Raw genomic sequence first — 25,944 nt, 5'->3', positions numbered from 1 at the left:
TGTAATTATGCATTAAAAAGGTACAAAAATACACAGCAGATCTCAGTGAAAGGAACTTAAAAGTATTGTTTAAGTATCTCAGCAAACTGCTAGAAATATGGGTACCGTGGCATAGAAAATTTTTGGTGTACATTTATGCATGCTTAGGATTTCTTATTGTGGCTGTCCACTATTCAGAAGTGTTTTGGCAAAGAATGCACTGAATTGTTATAAAATACTGAGGAAATACTACTTTTCATAGTTAAACTAACTGTTTAATCTGTAGTTATCATTGCTGTACATGCCAATAATGCAGCCAATTTGTGCAATAATAAGTCTCTCCAAAAACTAATAGAAGAGCAGTTAGAATGTATTTGACAATTTCAGTTGAAGGATGAATGCTGAGACAATTTGCTGCTCTTCTTTAGAAAATATGCCACGAGATCTATTATGATCATCATGACAGACTTAAAAGGAGTCAGTTGAACATTTCAACGAACTCTTAGTTATTCAATGCTACCTTTGGTTTTGCTTCTTTCTGTACTTAAGTTTATTTTTTCTGCCTTCATGCTTTTGCGATCCTATTTTTGGAGAAGAAAAAAAGGACAAAAATGTTGCTAGCATAGAAATAGTTTTGAGGTTGAAGCAGGCAACAGAAAAGTACAGCTATGCTTGTGAATGATGTCACCAAGGGATAGTATGTAAATAATGAGAAGCAATTTGAAGGGAAACATTGCTAGAAATGCAATGATCCAGTAAAAATAGAACCATGTGAGGAAAGCCTCCCAAGCTGGAAGGATAATGTAACATATTTACAACTGAAAAGTTATTCATGATTTTATCCAAGATATCTTCAATATTGTTAATGGCAGAACTTGAATCATGAATAAAAACCAGTTTACCAAGTTTTTCTTGAAAATAGCTATCTCTCTTCCAATTAAAATGTGCAAAAGAAAAGATAAGTGATTAGGCTTATTCTACAAAATGACTGTCAGATGAGTTGCAAAGTTCCAGCAGATCAAAAGAAAATCATGTATTTTTAAATTGAAATGCAGAAAATTCATACAGGAACTCTCAATAGCCCCAAAGAACTCAAAATAAAGACATCAAAAGCCAATAAGCATAACAATTATGGAGACAAGAAATTCTGCAGATGCTGGAATCTGGAGCAATACACAAAAAGGGCTGGAGGAACTCAGCAGGTCAGGCAGCATCCATGGAGGGAAATAAACAGTCGCTTCGGGCATAATAATTGTTCACCTGATGGAAGGACGTTTGTTATTACAGATTTGGATTTAACTTTCACAAATCCTTTGTGGTATCATGGAACTTATTGTACAGGACCCAATTTGATCCATTATATTTAAATGAAGTTCCAAATCAGTAATACTGAACTGGTTTCTCATTCTCCCTACCTCTGGAGGCTCTTCCAGTCCTACAACCCTCCAAGCTCTCTGTGCTCCTTCAGCTATGGCCTCTCACATATTACCAATTTTCATCAGTCTAGCAAAGGGAGCTATACATTCAATAGTCTATGCCCCAAGTTCTGACGAGTTTGAGTAAGGTGGGGTGAATACACTGATAGAATCTTGAGTTTTCGGTCTAGTTGGGCAATGCTGTGCCTGCCCAGCTCAATTCTTTACATAGGTCAGGAGGATATAGTGCTACTGCAAGTATCTTCTATATTTAATTAATAGAAATGTGCAGCATAGCATACTCATTTTTCTGGTTTTGGGCAAATGCCATGTAGTCATGTCAGGTCATATATGGATATGGATAACATTTTTTAAGTATTCAAGTTTGGATTGGCATGGTCAGGCCAGGTTTTAATTTTATATTTGGGCAGCATTTTGCACCAGAACTATGACTTGCAATGTTCACATGAACTGATCCTCATTCTCTGTTTTTATACCTCTGCTTGCCTCCAAATATTCAATTAATACAAATCAGCATTCTTATGTACCATGAAATTTCATAACCTCACGACATTTTTAACCTCTCCCTACTTAAATTTGAGGCTCCTGCCTGCTTTAAGACCACTAACATCCTGGTACCTAAGAAAAATAAGGTAACGTGCCTTAACGACTACTGCCCAGTGGCTCTGACATGCGCCATCATGAAGTGCTTCGAGAGCTTGGTCACGGCATACATCAACTCCATCCTCCCAGACAAACTCAACCCACTGCAATTTGCCTACCACTGAAACAGGTCCACAGTACAAGCTATCTCCCTGGGCCTACACTCATCTCTGAAGCATCTGGGCAGTAAAGACACTACATTAGACTATTGTTTATTGACTACATCTCCACCTTCAATATTAAAAATTCCAAACAAACTTGTCTCCAAACTCCTAAACCTGGTACTCAACACCTCCCTTTGCAACTGGATCCTTGACTTCCTGACCAAGAGATCACAATCAGTAAGGATAGGCAGCAACACCTCTGCCATGATTATCCTCAACACTGGTGCCCCACAAGGCTGCGTCCTCAGCCCCCTACTGTACTCTCATGACTGTGTGGCCAGACTCTGCTGTAACTCCATCTACAAGTTTGCAGATGACACCACCGTAGTGGACCGCATCTCAAATAATGATGAGTCAGAATACAGGAAGGAGACAGAGAGCCTAGTGGCATGGTGTCATGAAAACAACTTTTCCCTCAAAGTCAGCAAAGCAAAAGATCTCGTCATTGACTTCAAGAAGAGGGGTGGTGCACTCTCTCCTGTTTACATCAACGGTGCTGAGGTCGAGAGGGTTGAAAGCTTCAAGTTCCTAGAAGCGCACATCACCAACAGCCTGTCCTGGTCCAACCACGTGACACCATGGCCAAGAAAGTGCACCAGCACCTCTACCTCCTCAGGAGGCTGAAGGAATTTGGCATGTCCCCTTTGACTCTCACCAATTTTTATCAATGCACTATAGAAAGCATCCTATTCGGATGCATCATGGCTTGGCATGGCAACTGCTCTGCCTGAGACTGCAAGAAACTGCAGAGAGTTGTGGACACAGCTCAGCACATCATAGAAACCAGCGTCCCCTTCATGGACTGTCTACACTTCCTGCTGCCTCAGTAAATCAGCCAACATAATCAAAACCCCACCCACCCCAGACATTCTCTCTGCTCAAAATCAGGTTTATTATCACTGTCTGATATGAACCCCCCACCCCCACCAAATCGGGCAGAAGATACAAAAGCCTGAAAGCACGTACCACCAGGCTCAAGGACAGTTTCTATCCCACTGATACAAGACGATTGAACAGTACATCTTCCTAGTATGGTAAGATGGACTCTTGACCTCACTATCTACCTCATTATGGCCTTGCACCTTATTGTCTGTCTGCACTTTCTCTGTAACTGTAACACTTTATTCTGCATTCTGTTATTGCTTTCCCTTGTACTACCTCAATGCACTGTTGTGATGAAATGACCAGTATGGATAGCATGCAAAAGAAAGTTTTTCCACTGTACCTCAGTATGTGTGACAATAATAAACCAATTTACCAATTCTACTGTTCATTTATTGATATAAATTTGTGATCAAAGTGCAACTGCTGTCTTTCATTTCAAACTTTGCCTTTGGTCATGTGCAACTGGACATCCATTTACAGATCTCCACCACGATCTAAGCAACTAAAACATTCACTAATTGTTAGCTATTTCAGTCCAGGTGTTGTTCTTACTCCAAAGGTCAAGGGTGAACATGTTAGTTCCCACCGTTTACTTTGTTAAACAAGGCTGCCTTATACTTGTGGAAAGTCTATCCTGCACAATAACGTTATTGCAGCATAACTTTGGAGAAAAACTGCAGTTAATTAAACCTCAATGTCAATTTTTATAAAGAGGCAAAGAAAGCAGGCCAATAATGGCATTTCATATCTGTGATAGTGTATCATTGCTGAAGGTTGCCTATGCATTTCAAACATAAACTTGACAGACACAGGCAATTGTTTGGAGAAAGCAAAAAATTGTGCTGGATATTCGCTTTCCAAACCCCATAAAGGCTTATTGCTAATCTCAGCTTTTTAGCACAGCAGCATGACCTGTTCAAAGTCAAGAAGTGGTTGTTCATTGTTAAAATCCCTTTTGCAAAAACAGCAGAAATTGTCCAAGGCTCAAGATGTTTGTTTGCCAAATTAAACTTCGAACCAATATTCCCTGCTCAGCCTCTTAACATAAACAAGAGAACAATAGGATCCACCTTTACTTACTTAAACACTCCAGTCACCTGACCTGAAAATGTGATTGAAAAAACATCACATGCCAATGATGTCAACTAAAGTGAAAAAACAGAGTATAAATGTTAGAAAGCAGTCAGGGTAGGGGGGAATGACAGAGAGAGAGAGAAGGGGTTACAGAAAGAAGACCTAGAATTCATTCCTCAGCCTTTGGTTTTTGCGACAGACGACTTGTTCGTCTGCAACTTGTTGGTATGACTTTTTAGCTTGTAATAACTATGTTTGGAAATCCTTTGTAAGTTACAAGTCTTATTAGAATTAAACGTGTCTCACTTAAAATAAAATAAACTGTGTTTAAACTGCTTCACTGGCTGAAAGTATCTTCTCCTTGGCTGGGAGGAGGGACCCACCGCTCAAAATAGTGATTATTAACAACTAGACCTTTCCATAGAGACTAAAGTAGTGAAGTAAACTAGTCCTTGAAGTGTGGGTTGATACAGTGTAATCTCCCTATAGTGAGGGTACTCGTAAATACTTATGCCAGATAGAACAAAGTCTTGACTTAAGTTTAGAGCTCTCGGACAGTACACTCAATATCATTGCAAAATTGTCTTTCAAGTTTATAAATGCTATATTCATTTTTTAAGTCTGTGGCAAGTTTGTTGCACCTAACACAGAACAAAGTTAACCAAAAAAAAACCAAAACATAATGAGCCAGATCATATTGGACTAAGCTCAATGCCTAGAAGCATTTACCTGGCCTGGATATGGAGGGCTAACCTTGATGGACCTCTGTATCCAGGAAGTCAGGACGTTGTCATTAATAGAAGATAAAACTTTTATTTTGAAGTGAGGGTGTAGCTGAGGGGAAGCAGTCTTGCTGGCCCTAGACTTTTACATGCATTTTTGCTGATATATTTTATTTTTAAGGGAAGCTAGATGACCACGAGTGAGAAAGAAATAGAAAGATACATTGAAGTTAGCCCAAGACAGTTGAGAGAAGGCTCAAGGTGTACAATTACTGCCACGGACCTGTTTCTATAAAAACTTCGTAATAACTATGCAGCTTTTCCATGCATCTCCCTGAAGTAAAGTTTCTTTGTTAATAAAGTCTTTAGAGTTTTATGATTTTAACTGCCAATGTTGATCCTTCTGAAACAGGAATTTAAATCAATTGACAACAGCATGTGGTGGTGGTATACTATTTCTGGAACAACACCAAGGCTAAAACTGCTCTTTGGCTGAGCTTCAGCAATTTCCATTCAGAGTTCAATGAGGTACTGTAAACACTTGAAAAATCGACATTCAGGAACCAGTGTTTACGAAAGCCTTTCTACAAAGCAAGCCTTTCAATAGAAACTTTGGGAATATATGGCAAAAGGAACAAAACCAGGTATTTCTGTAGCCTCACAATTATTGTGTGTTTAAAATTCTACAAAACTACAAAATCAAAACAGATTTGTGAGCAAGAATTTGTCCTGAGACCCAAGGCAGTAGAGCTTGACAATGATGTAATTGGCCTAACAACTACGAACATTATGATAAATCAGCAATACAGGATTTCTTTCTTGCTTCCACATTTAAGCAAGACACTTCATTTTTGAAAAAAATGTCAAGGCTTCACCCAAGGCATAAACTCAAACTCAGCAGCATTTGAAAACAAAATGCAAGAAAAGATACACAGCAGATGGATGGCAAATGGATGATGGTCAGGAAAGCACTATAATAGAACTTTGCGACCCGACCCCAGCCTGAAGGACCAGAACTACATGACGTAGGTTCAAGCTTGGGGTCAGTTGTTAATGAGGTCTCTGGATGTTTAATAGTTTTAAAACAAAGCCTTTTATTCACAAGTATTCTAGTTCATGTTGCCCAAGTCAATCAGGGTGGGGTGGGGTGGGGGTGGGACATAGAACTGTTGGTTTGGCACTGATAGTATGGTCACAGAGCCTTTCAGTCCATGCTGATCATCATGCACATAAACTGTTTATCAGCACCTGGTCCGAAGCCTTCTATGCATTGGCAAATGACAGGCAAGTGCTCATCCAGATACTACTTAATGTTGAGAGAGTACCTACCTTCACTACCCACTCAAGCAGTGTATTCCAGATTCCAACCACCCTCTTGGTGAAAAAATTCTTCCTCAGAACTGCTTTAAACCTCTTACTCTACTATGGGGAGAAGTTTCCTACTCACTACCCTGTACAGTATATGCCCCACATAATTTTGTATACCTCTACCAGTTCCCCTCCTCAGCTTCCTCTGCTTTAAGGAAAACAAATTCTGCCTATTTAGTCTCTCTTCATAACCAAAACGCTCAATGCACGAAAACGTAGGCGGTCTAATTAGCAAATTTGCAGACGAGACAAAGATTGGTGCAACAGCGGATAGTGAGGAAGGTTCTTGAAGGATATAGCAGGATACCGATCAATTAGGAATTTGGGCAGAGAATTAGCAGATGGAGCTTCATCCAAACAAGTGTGAGGTGTTGCATTTTGGGAGGTCAAATGCAAGAGGAAAGCATATAGTAAATGGTAGGACCCTTAAGACCATTGATATACACAGGGATCTCAGGGTGCAAATCCATAGCTCCCTAAAAGTGGCAACATGTAGATAGGGTGGTAAAGAAGGTGCATGGCATGCTTGCCTTCAATCAGTTGGGCCATTGAGTATAAAAGTTGGTAGGTCACATTGCAGCTGTATAAAACTTTAGTTAGGCAATATTTGGAGTATTGTGTCCTGTTCTGATTGCCAGATAAGATATCTTTATTTGTCACATGTACATCGAAACACACAGTGAAATGCATCTTTGCGTAGTGTGTTCTGAGGGCAGCCCGCAAATGTCACCACGCTTCCAACGCCAACATAGCATGCCCACAACTTCCTAACCCGTACGTCTTTAGAACGTGGGAGGAAACCAGAGCACCTGGAGGAAATCCACACAGACACAGGGAGAACATACAAACTCCTTACAGACAATGGCGGGAATTGACCCCGGGTTGCTGGCCCCATGATAGCATTACGCTACACTACCGTGCCTGCCCCTTAATTATATTATACAAAGGATGTGGAGACTTTGGAGAGGGTGCAGAGAGATTCACCAGGATGTTGCCTGGATTGGAGAGTATTAGTGATAATGAGAGGCTGGACAAATTTGGAATTTTTTCGCTGGAGGCCGAAGGGCGATCTGATAGAAGTAAGTAAAATTATAAGAGGCATAGATGGGGTAGATGGTCAGAGTCTTTTTCCCAGGATAGAAATGTCAAATACCAGGAAGGCATAGGTTTAAGGTGAGAGGGGCAAATTTAAAGGAGATTTCTGAGCCAAGTCAGGTGGTAGTGCCTGGATCCTGCTGCCAGGGGAAGTTGTGGAAACAGATAATATAGCAACATTTAAAAAGCATTTAGACAGATACGAACAGGCAAGGAGTAGAAGAATATAGATCGTCAGGCAGATGGGGATTAGTTTAGATTAGCATCATAGTCGACGCATACATCATGGGCTGAAGGGTCTGTTCCTCTGCAGTATTGTTCTATTTTCCATCCCAAGTTTCATCCTGATGAAACTCCTCTGCACCCTCTCCAGTGCAATCACATCTTCCCATTTTCTGCCAACCAGCACTATACACTTCATGTTTTATAACATTGGACTATAACCTCCCTATTCTCATACTCTATGCCTCAAATAATGAATGCAAGTAGTTATATGCTTTCTTGACCATCTTATCTATCTCTGCTGCCCTATTCAGGGACCTTTGAATTTGTAAACTGAGGTCCCTCTGTCCTGAATTCTCCCCAAGGCCCAACCATTCATTGTTTATGTCCTATCCTTATTAGTCCTCCCAAACTGCATCATCTCACACTTATCAAATTAAATTCCATCTGCCATTGCTGTGCCCACATTATCATCTGATTAATATCATCTTGTAGCTTATGACTATAGTCCTCATTATCAAATGTATCAAGCATGTCATTTGCAAACTTACCAATCATATATCCTACATTCATATCCAAATTGTTAATGTAAATAACAGTTAAAACAGTTAAGGGTCCAAGCATTGTTCCCTGTTGTATACCACTGGTCAAAGGCTTCCAATCACAAAAAACAACCCTCCATAATCATTCTCTGCCTTATATTGCCAATCTAATTCTGGATCAAATTTACCAAATAGATCCCATGGGTTCTAATCTGCTGGACCAGTCTTCCATGTGGGACTTTGTCAAAGTTTTCACTGAAGTCTATGTAGACTATATCTACCACATGGATAATCAATACATATATTGACGAACTACATGATTTATTGATGTACTTAATCAATACAATTTGCTATCTCTTCAAAAAATTCAAATTGGTCAAGCAGGATTTCCCCCTAACAAAACCATGCTATCTTTGATTAATCCTTGCCTTTCCAAGTGCAGATTAACCACTTTCCATAACTTCCCTACCACAGACATTAGACTCATAGGCCTATAATTATCTGCCTTATGTCTGCTGCACTTCTTGAATAAGGGTACCATATTTGTTGTCCTTCAGTCATCTGGTATCTCACTTGTAGCCAGAGAAGATTTAAAAAAAATGTCAGATCCCCAGCAATCTTTTCTCTTGTTCCCACAGCAGCCTGCCACTACACTGGCTCTGTGAGGTAGTCTTTCAGGGCAAAGCAACACTTGTTTCAGACTGAATCAGGTCTATCTGGCCAGGTGACAGTAAAAGTTGCCACTGAAAGGGGCAGGAGATGCCACACTCAGAACTACTCCAGAATAGAGTCAGTGCAGTTAACTGGAACAGGAGTGGAAAAAGAAACTTGTTCACACTGAAGGAATTTTGCGCAAGGTCCAAATTTTATGTTGGAAACATATGGGAACCCTGCAATGCTGAGCTGAATGGACATAATTCTCAGCATGTATGTCTGCACCAGGACAAGATTCCAAACTCTAAGTCCTCAAGCTCAGATCTGGTTTGAATTGGTTGTGGTTGGGTCAGGTTTTAACTTCATATTCAAGTAGACCTCCACTGCAGAGACTTCAATTCAACAGCTCCTTATGCAAAAGGAAAATCGGTGTGATTGTTGAGGTGAGGAGGGTTAGGCTGGCCAACAGTAGGAGGAATGGCAAAAAAAAAATCACTATTCCAGACAATATAATCAAAATCTTTATTGATCACATGTACACTGAAGCACAGTGAAATGCCTCTTTTTGCATAGAAGAGGCCCGCAAGTGTCGTCACACTTCCAGCACTAACATATCATGCCCACGTCTTTGGAATGTGGGAGGGAACTGGAGCACCCAGAGGAAACCGGAGCACCCAGAGGAAACCCACACAGACAAGGGAGAATGTACAAACTCCTTACAGACAGTGGCCAGAATTGAACCTGGGTCGCTGGTGCTGTAATAGTGTTACACTATATCTGGCTTCACAGGGAGGCCTCAACGGTTTCATAACCTGCACAAACTGAAGTTTAAGATCAAGATGCCACCTTTCAGATAAGATGTCAAACTGAGCGCCCATTCTGCCCTCACATGTGAACATGCCATAGAACTACTCTGTTGAGAAGCAGAAGAATGTCCTGACCAATATTTGACCCTCAGTGGTATCCCATCCAATACTCTAAATATTCATTCCCTCCACTACCAGGTGTCTTTTATGAGTACACTGGTGCCCTGCACTGTTTTTACTATGTTTCTTCAACAGCATCTCTCAAACCCATGACCTCTACAATCAAGGACAAGGGCTGCAGATACATGGGAACACCACAACCTACAGGAGCACCTCCAAGATGCACAAATGGGATTTGGAAATATAATTGCCTCCTTCATTGTTACTGGGTCTAAATCCTTCCATAACATCATCTTGGGAGTACCTTCACCAGAAAGACTGCAGTTGTTCAAGACTAATATTACACCACTATGAGGTATGGGCAATAAATGATTGCATTGCTAGTAATACCCAGACCCAAAACAATGAATAAATAAACAAACAAATCCAGTTAGAAAGTTGAGGTGGAAGTAGAGATCAAATCGTTGTACTTACATTTCACACCAAATTCATACATGGGACAAGATTTCCTAAAAACTAGAGCCATTATTACACAAAACATATTGTGTTAGTTACTTCTCATCACTGCACTTTTCTCCAAAATTTGTTTTTATATAAAAAAGTTCAGTTGCTTCATGAAGTGTTTTCATGACCAAACAATTGCCATTAGATAATAAAACCAAAGAATACTCAGATCAGGCAGCTTTTAGATGCTAGCTTTTAGATGCTAGCTTATCTGTATATTTCCTGAGAAGAAGGCTGTCGAATCTATACTGCCTCACAGAGCAATCCCATTCCACCACTAATTTTCGTTTTAAGCTATTCCCCCATATTTCTATTAATTCTACCACCCACTTACACAAAGGACAATTTACAATGACCAATTAACCTACATATTTAGAATGTGGTGGGAAACCAGAACACCCGAAGGAAACCCATGTGTCCCTAGGAAAATGTGCAAACTTCACATTCAGAGGTGTGCTGGTCAGTTTTGAATCTGGGTCACTGGAGCTACAAAGCAGCAGCTCAACTAGATGCACCCTGGCCCCACACTCACCTCTAGAACACCTGGATAACAAAGACACCTACGTCAGACTCCTATTTATTGCCTATAGCTCCGCTTTCAATATCATAATGCCAAACAAATTCATCTCTAAACTACTAGACTTAAGACTCAGCAACCCGCTCTGCAACCCCCTTGACTTCCTGACCAACAGACTGCAATCAGCAAGGATAAGCAACAACACCTCCTCCATGATTATCTTCCATATATCGGTACCCCACAAGACTGTGTTCTCAGCCCTTTATTTTACTCCCTATCCACTCACAACTGCTCTAACTCCATTTACAAGTTTACAACCGTCATGGGCCGGATCTCAAACAATGACAAGACAGTACAGGAAGGAGTGGCATGGTGTCAAGACGACAACTTTTCCCTCAATGTCAGCAAAACAAAAGAGCTGGTCATTGACTTCAGGAAGTGGCGTGAAGTACATGCACTTGTCTATGTCAATAGTGTTGAGGTGGAGAGCTTCAAGTTCCTAGGTGTAAATATCACCAACAATTTACCCTAGTCCAGCCACATGGATGCTATGGCCAAGAAAGCACACCAGCGCCTCTGCTTCCTCACAAGAGTAAGGAAATTCGGCATGTCCCAGATAACCCTCATGTATTTTTAAAGATGCACCATAGAAAGCATCCTAGTTGGATGCATCACAGCTTGGTATGGTAACTGCTCTGCCCAAGACCACAAGGAATTGCAGAGAATTGTGAATACAGCCCAGTCCATCAGCAAACCAGCCTCCCCTCCACTGATTCAGCATACACTTCTTACTGCCTTGGAAAAGTGGCCAACCTAATAAAGGACCCCTCCCTCCTAGTCACTCTCTCTTCTCCCCTTCCCATCGGGCAGAAGATGCAAAAGCTTAAGAACACATACCACTAGACTCAAGGACACCTTCCCACTGTTTATAAGACTCGAACAGACCTCTGAGATGCTGAAGATGAACTCTTGTTCACTCAATCTACCTCGTCATGCCCCTTGCACTTTGTCTATCTGCACTGCTCTTTCTCTGTAACTGTAATACTATATTCTGCATTCCGTTTTTTTTCCCCGTTTTGTACTACCTTGATGGACTTGTGTATGGAATAAAAGGTTTTCATTGCATCTCAGTACACGTGGCAGTAATAAACCAATTACCACTGTACCATCCATTAATTCAGACAAAATGCAAAAAGGCCTGGATAGAGTGGACGTGGAGAGGATGTTACCAGTAGTGGGAGAGTCTTGGACCAGAGGGCACAACCTCAGAATGGAAGAACGTCCCTTTAGAACAGAGATGAGAAGGAATTTCTTTAGCTAGAGAATGGTGAATCTGTGGAATTCATTGCCACAGGCGGCAGTGGAGGCCAAGTCATTACGTATATTTAAAGCGGAGGTTAATGGGTTCTTGATTCGTAAGGGCATCAAAGGTTACAGGGAGAAGGCAGGAGAATGGGGTTGAGAGGGAAAAATAATTCGGCCATGATCGAATGGCGGAGCAGACTCAATGGGCCGAATGGCCTAATTCTACTCCTATGTAGTATGGTCAAATTTATACTGCAAAACTTTCATGCCTTTGCCATACCAAAACATGTAAAATGAGTAACTAATCCTTGCAACAAAGTGCTTCATGAGCCAGGAATTCAACATCTGATTCAGCACTACATTTATATACCAAGGTCAAACAATAGTATCAAGACCTAACTAAATGTCAGAGTTGTTCAATACAAATAATGTTTTTAGAATTTGCTAAGATTCCAAAATCACAGCATATTTCTTTCCTGTTCTTACTCCATATCTACCCATATACAATTCCAGAATGGGTGCTAACCACAGTCAATTTCCTACCCAATGATGAGGAATTAAAACCTGTATACTAACAAAAAGCAACAGTGGTTTGTGGTTAAAAGCAATTTCTCCCCGGGATACAAGTCAAAACTTGAAAGTTGGTTAAGATGTGATATTTAATATTTGTGCCATTAATCTGCCATTTTTCTACCCAAATATCTACTATATTTAAATAATTCTGGATATTCTGAACCAGCCTTCTACTCAGTCTGAATCCATTTGCACATGAGAAACTGTATTGGTCTAAATAAACATCAAGCTCCTAGGCACTCCACTCCAATATAATTCTTCTAACAATGGTTTCTATTCTTCAGCCAGTTTTTTTTAAATCCATTCCCACAGTTAATTTCAAATTATGTATTGATAAATTAAAGTTTCTTTTGACAATTTTCTACATAACTGTAAAACAAAATCTACAGAATTATTTCCCCAGAGAAGGCAATATATTATTGCAAATTGTTGAAGACCACTTTTTTTTTAAAAGATATGAATGAAAATACTGGAGGTGGGAAGCTGCAATATCCCAGGCAATAAATATATAAGAAATGTAAAGATAACCTCTACTTTTCTCAATCACAGAGTATCATCTTAAACTGCACATCCAAGTCCAAGAACTCATATTAACACACAAACTAGCAGCAGGAATAGACCATTCAGCCATTTGTATTATGCCATTCAATAACATCATGACTGTCTGACTGTAACCTCAACTATGCATTCCTATCTATTGCTGGTAACTTTTCATCCCCTTATGTATCAGGAATCCATCGATCTTAAAAATATTCAAAGACTCTGCTTCCACTGCCCTTTGAGGAAGAGCATTCCAAATACCATCCTCAGAAAAAAAATGCCACATTTGTCTTATATTGACAACCCTTTATTTTTATTTTTGAACGGCAATCCCTAATTCTAAATTCTTCATATCCAACCTGTCAAGGCTGCTCAGGTTCTTACATATGTCAATCAAATTGTTTAAGACAGACTATCCAATCAGCAGCCTCTGCTGCTTTCCTCAAATGCCATAGGATATCAGGCCACACTTCTTTTACGATTCCTCTACATTCTTGCCTTGAACTCACAATTTTCTGAAATTTCTCTCCAATTTCCCTGCAAACATCGACAAGACCCACCTTCTGCTCATATGCTATTCCCCCAAATGCTTTACCACCCAAAGTCCCTCCCTAGCTACCACACTGATATGTTTAAAGGTTCTCTCCCCATGAGCAAAGGTAAAATAATATTCTGATCTAATCTTTTGAATTCTAAATTCCCAGCCTGACAGCAAGTTCCTGGAACTAAAATGAAAAACAGTAATTGGGCTATATATACTATGCATTCTTAAAAGTCAATTTAAAATATTTCATAAATAAAATATAGAAAGATTGCAGAGCTCTGACACGCAGAGGTAGTTGGGTGACCTGGTACACGATTTGCAAAAGGCTAGTCCACAGATAGGAGAAATTAATTAATACAAGATTAGGGAGATTATGCTTCAGATATATAGAGTACTAGGAGTCAGAGTCATACAGCACAGAAACAGGCCCTTTGGCCTGCCATGTCTATGCCATGCATTCTACCTATCTATACTAATCCCAGTTACCCACATTAAGTCTGTAGCTTTCTATGTCTTGGCGATACAAGTGCTTGTCCAGACAAGCCTCATCCGCTACCACCCCTTCAGTCAGTCATCACATTCCAGTCACCAACCACCTTGTGTGTGAATCCCCCTCAGATCCCCTCTAAACCTCCCCCCATCACCTTGAACCTTTCCTTTCATCTTAGACACACCCATCATGGGAAAAAGATCTTTACTATCTACTCTATCTCCCCTCATATTTGTATACTCATTGGCCCCCTCCAATCCAGGAGAAAAACTCAAGACTATCCAATTGTTGAAACAACATCCGATTATTGAATCCTTTATTTAAGAAAGGATGATTGGAAGCTATTCAGCGAATGTTCCTTTGAATAATACTGGAAAGGGCAAATGTAGATATTTTTCCATGCATCCTATGACACGAGACCATTCAACTCATTGAGTCTATTCCAGCTCTCAGAGCGTTCCCATCAGCCCCATTCCACAGCTGATTTCCCTATAAGGAAATCTCTCTTAGATGCCCATCAAACCCTCCTCAACCCTCCCAATTCTCCTGCCACCCACATATACAAGGGGACAATATACAGAGGCCAATTAACTTACTAGAACATCTTTGAGAGAAAACCAGAGTACTTAGGGGAAACCCACATGGTCACACGGACAATGTGCAACTCCGTGCATAACACCCAAGATCAGGATCAAAACCACATTACTGAAGCTGTATAGCAGCAGTTCTACCTGTTCTGCCACTGTGCTGCCCATTGTGTCTTATGGGCAAAAATTGGATAGGCCAGACTAACATCTGCTGGAGTTTAGAAGAATGAGAAATGACTCGATTAAAGCACAAGGTCCTGGAAGTTCTTGACAATGTGGAGAAAGTGCTTCCTCTTATGGGAGAATCTAGAATCTTGATGTCACTGGTTAAAAATAAACTGTTTCCCATTTAAGACAGATACAAGGCAATTTATTTTCATTCAGTGAGTCATGAGTCTTTGGAACTTTCTTCCTCAAAGGATGGACAAAGGAGTGATAGCTGGACAGATAAAAATACAGAGGTGAGGTTACTATCAGATCAGCGATGAACTTATTAAATGGCAGGGCAGGCTTGAGGAGCCAATTGGCTTACTCCCACTCCAAATTAGTATCTTCCCAAATCAGTAACTCAGTGCCCAATGTAATAACGCCCCTGTAATATGCCTTGTGGCATTTTACTATGTTAAAGACACAATGCAAATGCAAATTGTTGTTAATGTTGTACAATGTTGAACTTTTGAACTGTGTGCAAACTAATCTCTTCAGGACTAGCGTGTGCAAATAAACAAGAGATACTGGTCAGCCGCAGAAAAAGCCCGATATGATGTTGAGTTCTCCTTCCTGTGCCCACTTCTGGCTGATGTCAGCTGGGCTGAGGGTCCTCATCCTGGACCGTGGACCCTTTCTCCTATCTTCAGAAGTCATGATCCACTTGCTTTTTGCCTCTTACCCTCTCCTGATCTATTAGAACCATAGAACAATACAGCACAATACAAGCCCTTTGGCCCACCATGTTGTGCCGGCCTTCAAACCACACCTAAGACTATCTAACCCCTTCCTTCCACATATCTATCTTAAATTCCTCTATATGCTTATTAAACAATCTCTTGAACTTGACCAATGTATCAGCCTCCACCACTACCCCAGGCAGCGCATTCCATGCACCAACCACTCTCTGGGTGAAAAACCTCCCTCTGACATCTCCCTTGAACTTCCCACCCATTACCTTAAAGCCATGCTTTCTTGTATTGAGCATTGGTGCCCTGGGAAAGAGGCACTGGCTGTCCACCCTATCTATTCCTCTCAATATTTTGTATATCTCTATCATGTCTCCCATCCTCCTCCTCTCCAATGAGTAAAGCCCTAGCTCCTTCATATTCATCAATGACAGCCAATATTCTGTTGATCATCTCAGTTTTTCCACTGCCATCATTCACTCAAACTTAATCTGCTCTGAACTTACAGCAATCCACTTACTAAGGAATAACCCCACCATTTTCAAAGGTTGATAGGGGTAACTCCAGGATGTGCAACACCTACCTCTTCTCCCCATCTTGGGACCATCCATCGTAATTATTTCAGGTGAAGCAAAAATTCAAATGTACTTCTCCCAATTAAGTATATCGCATTTATTGCTCACATTATGGTCTCCTTCACATCTAAGTTGTCAAACACTGACTGGGTGATCACGTTGCAGAACACTTCCATACAATCCACAAGGTGGACAGAGATTTCAGCCCCATTCTGAACACTGTGTCTTTGGTCTTGTGCTTTGTAGGAGCAACATACAAGCTCAAGAATCTGCACCCCATTTTCGTCTGGACAGATTCCAGCCCTCAGGAATCAAAATTATCTGAATTTTTTGGATTCAATAGTCTTTCCTAAACTGTGTCAGAACTGGCCAATTGTATTAATTCATGTATATTAATTCCATTTTATGCTACCTGACCTGCTGAGTATTTGCAGTAATTTGTGTGTTCTGTGTCCCTTCTGCCCTCATTCATCTCCCTTTAGTTACAGCTTCTCTAGATTGATCAGTTACGATTAACAAGGATTCACCACTTTCTCTAAGATCACAGCAAAAGTATTTGTGTCACTTGGATTCTCACAGACAAAAATCTCAATGGGATAACAACATCCCAAACAAAGACTTCATCACCAACCCTAATGATCAGACTTATGGAGTGCCTCGAACCAAATAAAACAAGAAGATGTAACCAGTTTTACACTAATGGAAACTCAAATCAAGTCCTAGTTGTGACTTTGCACCAACAATATTGAAACCATGGAATACACTGTCCAAGACTGCCTCTTCCCATCTTTTCCTTGGAGTATAGCTAACGTTCACATGGTCCTGCCAGGCACTATGCTCTGAATCTGAAGTCTGGACATCAATAAAGAAGTAACCACCACTGCCATATGGCAAGAAGAAACAAGTTCCAGTTCTACAACAGGGAGGGCAAGGGAACATTCGCTATGCACATGATTTTTTTTGTGAATAATTCCCAGGAGCTAAGGAGACCACTCCAGCTGACCAATTTTCCATCCACCCAGTGGTTCAGCCCCAGACTACCTAAAGCAAAGAAGCATCACAGTGCAGAATGTCTATGAGATCCTGGTACAGTAATCAATGACATGACTTGAACGACCTGGCTCATCACAAAGCACATCGACCTAATGTTAAGAACTGTATAATAATAGATGACCCTCAAAAAACATACCAGCAAGGATTGTGAAGCATGTACTCTTAAAAAATGTCCTAAGCACATGTATTTCTTGCGTAATAATCGTTTCATTAGAACAATTCCATGTTTATAAAAAAGTGAAAAATATAAACAGATATAATGAATAAACTTTGAAAGTGGTAACTATTTATATACAACACCATACAAAATAGTCTTGGAAACCAGATACAATAGCTTCATCACTATGAGCAAAGTGATAAATATTCAGATATCATACTGTAGCTATTTTTAAACATACAACATCAACGCACTTGCTTGATCCTGTTCCCTAGCAACTAACCCTTCCCCCTTTGTTACACGTCTTGTAAATTTTCCTGTCTCAAATATCTGCTACCAACATTATTTTTTAAATTTTCAATTCCACTGCAATAAGGTAAGTTAGAAACTAATTTTTATTACAAAATAAAATATACTAAATGTTACACAAATTATAAATTACAATAAATTTCTAGACAGACAGGTGTTACACTGGGTGCAATCAACAATTCATGATTTTGTGTGTCTAGCAAAACAAAATACATTCTATAAAACAGAATAATCACTGAAGCACTATACCGGTGAACAAAAGCTACAGCTCAATTCCAGCTTTGAGAATGGTGTGAATTTCCCAATCAGGTTTGCAAATGACTACAAGTCAGTTGCCCAAGAGCATCAAGAGCAAACAGCAGCAGAGCTGTTGGGTTGTGATTATGCTGTGTGAAAAACAAGTTGTAATGAAGCTGCTGGTTAAACCATTCTCTGTCCATATATATCAACTGCATGACAATATTATAATGCAAAGATTATCAGGCAGCTATCTCAGCATCTCACGTGTACAATGTTACCTTTTTTATTATATATTTTTGTATCAACGTCTCAAGAAGTGGATAGAGTAATTAAAATCGATAGGAAAGCTATGATCCAACTCCAAAATCTTCCAGCTTGTAGATAGTTTGAAACTCAACTTAAAGGATTTCCTGAACCACTTTTCAGATTCTTGATTTTTTTTAAAAAGATAGATACTTATTCTAATTTGTGCAGTTTCAGATAATTTTCTGTATCATTGACATTGACTGGTTTATCATATTGATGAGATAAATGGGATAACAAAGCAATCTCTCCTTTTTGCAAGCTTCTTATTGACACAATCTATGGAAATTGCACAATAGTCATGATCATCTGCCACCTTACAAATGCATTACTGGTAGGATTACATTATTTTAAAACAAAACAAAAGATATATGAAAGCGGTAATAATCACCACCATTATTTAAGCAGTGTTTTCTTCTCGTTCCTAGAATAGGTGTTTATGGATTGAAAACTTCCCTGCATTACAAAGCCACACAAACAAGAAGGTCGCAAGTCCAAATCCTGACCTATGCCGAGTTAGCTGTCAGCTACACAATTTCTTCATGGAACTGCAATTGGCTTTCATTTCACATTGCTTGGTCAGGGAGGGAAGCATCAGCCAGGCTTACCACTCACAACTGCCATTCAGTGACAACCCCACTGCATTAGGAAAGAATTACATTCGACTTCAATGATTTTTCAGCCAAATAGCTTACCATTTACTTTTTTTAAAAAATATTAGCACATGACATATAGCCACCTGATGGAGATATTTAGGATCTTATAGAATTGTGACCCAATAAAAGTTTATTATATTCAAAAGGAATTAAAAACAATAACCAGAAAAGGACTTTATCCTTTCTTCCTCACCAATATAATCCCATTCCAAGACTGTCAACAATACCACACCATAATAAGAGATGTGCAACAGTAATTTAGAATAGTTTTCCTCTTGATATTGTTTTCCTGAAAGGAAGCACCTGGCCCCCTGGTGCACTTTCCCAGGATAATTCAGATCCAAGGCTCCAAATGCAGATGCCCACAAGCAAGAACCTACAACCCAAGACTCCATTAAATGTATAACAAAACCCTTGAAGGTAAAACAATGTTGTCAAGCTCAACCATTTAATAGACACTTTTCTTCACATTCCAGTGTAATCCTGCCACACACATATTATGTTTGAAGAGGCATTAAAGAAGTACCTAAACCACCAGTTACAAAGTCTTCAAACATGAAACTTTAATGTGAGGCAAAAAAAACTGCAGATGTTGGAAATCTGAAACAAAAATAGAAAATGCTGGAAACACTCAGCATGTCAAGCAGCAAATATGGAGAAGCAATAGAGTCAAAGTTTCACAACAAAGACACTTCATCAGAACTGGAAAAATGAGAAAATAAGCATGTTTTAAGTTACTGAGATGGGGAAAGAGTGAAAAGAACAGGCAATGTCTGTGCTAGTATGTAGACCAACATTGTAAAGGTATTAATTACTTTAAAAAAACTGGCAGTTGGAGATGCAAGACAGAGGAAAACAAAAAGCAAATTAAAACAAAAAAAAGTGCCTCTAAGATTGTCTTCCTTTCTCCTGAACTGTGACACCCTCTACCACAGTTTACAGAGCTCTCAACCAAGTCTCCTCTATCTCCTGCACTTTTGTTTCACTCCCTCACTTTCCAGCCAGAAAGAGGGCAGGATTTCTCTTTCTCCCCCACTCTCTATCCCACCAGCCTCCACATTTAATGGATCACACTCCATTATTTCCAACATCTTCCCCTTTCAGCATTGCAAAAAGGGCACCCAACGTGGTTTTATGAAAGTGGAATCGTGTCTGATAAATTTGCCAGCATTTTTTGACAACATAATAGAGTGAATATAGCAAAATCAGAAGATGTACTGTGTTTGATTTTTGGAATGCATTTGATAAGATTTCTACATAAGAGGGATATAGTTGGGGATAATATATATTGGCATGGAAAGGGGATTGTCCAACAGAAAACAGAGTTGGGATGAATGGGTTATTTCTGGGCCAGCAATCAATAACTAGTTTAGTGCCACAGGGATCAGAGCTGGGGCCTTAACTATTTACGATCTATCTTGATGACTTGGATGAAGGGGCTGAGTGTAACTGACTAGGCAAGTTGTGAGGTGGATACAAAGAGTCTGAATAGGATATACATAGGTAAATGAATGGGGGAGAAGATGACAGGTGGAACATAATGTAGGAAAATGTGATGTCATCCACTCCAGAAGGAAAAGAAGAAAAAGCAACTTATTTAAGAGTGAGACTACAAAATTTTGCAATAGAAGGTGATCTGGGGGCTCCAACAGATGAAACACAAAAAGTTGGCAAGCAGGTATGGCAGGTAATTTAGGAAGGAAATGATTGTTGGTCCTTTATTGCTAGAGGTACAAAGTAAACATGCAGGGTGTTTGGATGCAACTTTGAGCATGTTGCTGAGATGGCATCTGGAGCACTATGTACAGAATTGTTTTCCATCTTTAGGGAAGAATTTGCTTGCATAGACAGTGCAGAAAAGGATCACCAGGTTGATTCACTGGATGAAAGAGTTGGCATATGAAGCAAGGTTGAGCAGGCCTGGCTTACACTCACTGGAGTATAGAAAAATGAGAGGTGACCTTATTGAAACACAAAGGGTTATAAAAGGTCATGAGGGGGATTTACAGGGCGAATGTTGAGATAATATTTGCCCTAGTATGGGAACAAGAGGACACATTTTCAGAATAAATAGTGGCCCAATTCAGTCAAAAATAAGGAGAAATTTCTACTCTCAAAGACTGGTGAATCCTTGGAGTTATCTATCTCAGACAGCAAAGGAGGCAGAGTCATTGAATATATTCAAGTCGGAGACCAACAGAAATTTAGATCACAAGGGTGCCAAGAGTTTGGGGAAGAGAGCGGAGTGGTTTTGAGATGAAGACCGGATCAGCAATCTTAATGAATAGCAGATCAGATTTGAGGGGCCAATTGGCCTACTCCTACTTATGTTTTTATCTGACTCCCTGCTCACCTTTCTATCTCCACCAACTATTCCCTTTCTCACAGCATCTTCCCATGAATCCTCAGGAATGAATCCTCAGGATGACTCCACAATACCTGTCTTACCCCTTCCAGGTCATTCAGAAATTCACTTACACTTCTTCCCATTTAGTGTACAGGTTGAAACTCTCTGGTCCGGCATTCTGTGGTCCAACAGTTTTTGAATCTGTAGTACAGATCTGTACTAATTAACTAATTCTAACGAAGATCTAAAATTAACTGAGATCTACACTAATCTGTAGCTAATTAACGTACCAATGCAATTTTTGCAATCTCAGCCGACGGCAATCTCAGTCAACAGCGGTTCCGACTTATGGAAACGGTGGGTTACAGACAGTTCTCTGAACCCTTATGTAATCCAGGCAATGTCTCCACTTACAAAGCATGGTTTTCCTGCTCAGGGGAAGATGATCACAGGGTAATTTCTATACTCTGGCGCCGGTCAGGTCCCAAGGGTACTGGACTAGAGAGTTTCAACCTGTACTACATTTGGTACTAACAATGTGATCACCTTTACAATGGAAAAACTAAATGTAAATTCAGTGATGTGATCACTTTACAGAACACCTTCATTTAGCCTGCAAAGGCAGCTTTGAGTTTCCACTCATCTGTCACTTTAATTCTCTACTTCACTCCAACTTTAACTTCTGTCTTTGGCATCTTATATTGCTCCAACAATACCCAACACAAGCCGAATGAATAACACCTCATCTTTCATTTGGACGCATTGCAGTGCTTGGAACTTAATATTGAAATTAGCAATATTAGGCAACTACCCCCTTTCTTTCTCTCCACAGCTATGTGTTTCAATTTGTTTACACAAGAACAAAAGTTGGCAATGGATGTGGTGGGCAGAAAGACCCACTTCTGCGCTGCACAACTCTATGATTCTATAAGAAATAGGAGTAGCAGTAGACCATTTGGCCTTTCGAACCTGGCCCAATCATCAAGAACACAGCTGATCTTCTACCCAAGCACCATTTTCCCGCACTATATCCATATCCTTTGATTCCCTTAATATACAAAAATCCATCAATTGCTATTTTGAATATACTTAATAACTGAGCTTCTGCAGTCCTCCGGGTAGAGAATTCCAAAGATTCACCACCTGCTGTGCAAGAAATTTCTCAGCATCTCAGTTCTAAATAGCTGGTGCTTTATTCTGAGACTGTGACCCCCTGGTTTTGGATTCTCAGCCATGGGAAATATTATCCTTGTATTCAAACTATAAAGCTCAGTATGAATTTTGCAAGCTACAGTGAGATCTTCTCTCAACTCTAGAGAATACAGGCCTTATCTACTCAATCTCTCCCCTGCCATATGAGGCAGGGCTGGTTCCAGCAACTTGCCATTGCTGGAACCAGCCCTGTGAACCTTTGCCGCACTCCCTCTATGGCAAGTATATCCTTTTTAGGCAAGGCAATCAAAATTGAATACAGTACTCCAATTATGGTCTCAACAAGGACCTGTATAATTGCAGCAAGATATTTAATTCCTGTGCTCAAATCCTCTGGTAATAAAGGTAAACATACTACTTGCCTTCCTAGAAGAACCTGTACATTGGCTTTCAGTGGTGTGTGTGCAAGAATACCCAGATCCCTTCAAGCAAAAACAATACCCAATCTCTTGCCATTTAAAAAAAACTGCTTTTCTGTTTTGTGCATCAAAGTGGATAACTTCACATTATTCCTGCAGTACCCCATTAGTCAGAGCCTGCCAACCCAAGTTGAATTTGTTTATTCCCACTTTTCCAGTAACCAACTGTCAGTCCATGTTTTACTAAAACCCGAACTACATGTGCTTTAACCCAGTTGACCGACTTCCTTTGCAGGACCTTATTAAAAGCCTTTTATCTATTCTACTAGACACATCATCATAAGTCCAGCCTCAATTCTATTGCAAGCAATCCCCAGGTTATACAAGGGTTCCTTTCCTGAGAACTGACAGCAAGTTGATTTTTCCACAAGTCAAAAATTTCCATTTTCTATAGTAACCCATATTGTATCACTCTACATACACTTGCCATATATCCTTTCATTTCATTCTACCAATAATTAAACTAACAGAATATATACTGTATCCAGTCATTAATGAATACCATGAGACATTTTATTGTTATTATTACAGGCTTGAAAATGCTTTAAAAATGTATGGGAGAATTTGCATAAAGTCAGATTACCTTAAATCAGGTCATTTGTAACCCGGGGATCCCCTGTATTCTTTTCAAGTTGTTCAGTTATTGCATCCCTCATTAAAGATTTCATTGTTTTCCCTAGTACAGATGTTAGGCTGGTAAATTAGTTGCTGTTTTTTTCTCCTTCCTTTCTTAAAATGTGAGTATTTGAAAATTTTGCTTTTTTCCTTCTTTCTCTAAATATCATGTTCTCTCTCCCCCCTCCCCCCGTTCTCTCCGTCCTTCCCCTCTAGGCAACTTAAAACAGGCTTGTTTTCTCACTTTTCCAGTTACAATGAAGGGTCATTGAGCTTAAATACCAATTCTGTTTCTCTCCCCACAAATACTGCTTGACCTGTTGATTGCTTCCCGTATTTCTGTTTTTTTGAAACTTCAATGTGTTGATTCTCCCTACAGACGAGTCTTGCTGAATGGTGCTAGTATTTCATATTTCTGCATCATCGCTCAAAGTTAATCTTAGTTCTAAAAAGAATTCCCCAATCTAGCCCATATGAAACAACAGCAGATAACGTTAAATATGTTTGCAGTGAAGATAGAAAAATGAACCATTTTCTAAACAGAGCTACGGTTTTTTTGTAGCTGTGACGTGGTTCCTCAATAAACACAACTCTTATCAACCCAACTTTAAGTTGTAAATACCAAATCCACCTACCAAACGAGGCCGATTGTGGGAGAACAACCTTCCTATTTGTGTTGGGCCCAAGCTGCGTTCCCTGACAGGTGATTGCAAATGTCAATCAAATATTTCCTTATCAAGTTAGGTTGCTCGGAGAAAGGAACGATTCAATCCAAACCGAAATTATTTTCTTATATGACAAATTTGTTAAAAAGTCGACGCGAGTATTCTTAAAATAAAGCGTATTAAAAATGACGTATATTAAATCTAACTCTACTTCCCAGAACTGTCAGCATTTTCTCAGTCACGGCCTACAGCTTGGTAGGAGACGTTGAAAAAAATCACCCGAAAACATACAACGTTCTACTTTACCGACGAGGACAAGAAGTGAATGAAAGAAGCAATTAAATGTCCCCTTACCTTTGGAATACGAACTTTTCGGCGAATTAAGATCCAAATCGCCGCTGAGGAGCGAGATGAAATCAGAGGGCATCACCTAGAACGGGGAGGAAGAGTCAGGACTCCTCCGACGGAATTGTTTTTTAATTTTTTCTGCGTCTTATTTTTAATTCCGGTTTAAGTTAAGGCCTCGTCTCGTTAAAACTCTCCTGTCACGGAGAGAAATGAGCGTGTTTTCAATGTGTGCATTTGGTCCTCAGTAAAGCGAAAGTACAGTATGCCTACACGTACGATTCGATGCGTGGTTCTATATGAATGTGCTTGAATGCATCTCCACACAACTGCTGGGCAATCGCAAGCTCCTATCGGGTTTATCATTTACTCAGTCATTCCATTCCCTGCCAGCGCCGCACCGCGCCGCGCCACATGCCCCGCCCCAACATCGTCCTGAACGCTCCTCGGACACGGCGCATGCGCGTGCTCGGCCAGCCAGCGCACGCACCGGCGGTCAACCAGTCCGTACATGCGCATTGCTTTCACCCTGCTCGCCGGCGCCAGCAGGTTGCGTGCGCAGCACTGGGCGGACTCGAACGGGCCAAGGTGAGCTTCGTGCTAGTACCGCCGCTGAGTTCGGACTTTATTTCTCTTATTCCAATATTTAATAGTTTGCAGTTATGGAGTTTCCCTTAAATTTATAGTGTTGGGCATTAAGAAAAAGTAAAGTTCTCACTAGTTTATTTTGCCGATACTTTAACCCGAAGAACCTCATATGATGGCAAGTGTTGACAGACAATCTCTTCAGGTATCAACGCACCAAACTTCCAGTTGTCAGTCTTCTGTAGTAGGAACCGGGTCTGATCTTTCCTGAACTCGTGTGTTGCCAGTTTCATTGCCTTTCTCAGTTCTAGATAAATTGAATTATTCAGCAGCAGACAGACTCAGACTTGAAAAACCGAAAAAAAACCTGCAGATGCTGGAAATCTGAAACAAACACAGAAAATGCTGGAAACGTTCAGCAGGCCAGGGCAGCATCTGTGGAAAGAGAAACTATTAATAATTTTGGTCTGGGGCCCATCGTCAGAACTAATGCTGACTGGCATGCTGATGTGTTTCCAGCATTTTCTGCATTGAGTTCGGAATCATATTTCACTTTCTAATCCACATCTCTAGTTGTATTGCCTGAAGGGCTTTCGGTTGTGATTTAATTCATTCACCTTTCCTTCCTTTTGCCCTCGCTTAAGAAATAGCATCTTTAATTGACTTTTCATATTTAATACATATGAAAATGGTCTAAGTAAACCACAATGACTAGGAAATAATTTCTTATTAAAATATATGAATCTTCACAGTGTTTTATAGCCAACAGAGTACTTGTTGATCTCGGTTACTGCTAGA

General features: G+C 40.1%; 1 protein-coding gene across 7 annotated transcripts in view; it reads right to left on the bottom strand.

Annotated features, from left to right (window-relative positions):
- Positions 1-24,964, bottom strand: part of nfat5b (nuclear factor of activated T cells 5b) — a 151,558-nt gene extending 126,594 nt beyond the window's left edge. For 5 of the 7 annotated variants that reach the window (XR_007957328.1, XM_052028033.1, XM_052028034.1 and 2 more), the window contains exon 1: positions 24,571-24,964. Coding sequence is in view for 4 of the 7 variants with exons in the window: in XM_052028033.1 (XP_051883993.1) it covers positions 24,571-24,643 (73 nt within the window). In the remaining 3 variants the exon portion in view is untranslated. The remainder of the gene's footprint in view (positions 1-24,570) is intronic. The other 2 variants (XM_052028037.1, XM_052028038.1) reach the window with 2 other exon arrangements.
- Positions 24,965-25,944: the final 980 nt, after the last annotated feature.

The sequence above is a fragment of the Pristis pectinata genome, chromosome 13 (assembly GCF_009764475.1).
Source record: "Pristis pectinata isolate sPriPec2 chromosome 13, sPriPec2.1.pri, whole genome shotgun sequence".
In the NCBI taxonomy this organism is placed as follows: domain Eukaryota; kingdom Metazoa; phylum Chordata; class Chondrichthyes; order Rhinopristiformes; family Pristidae; genus Pristis; species Pristis pectinata.
This window is presented reverse-complemented; position numbering and strand designations above follow the sequence as displayed.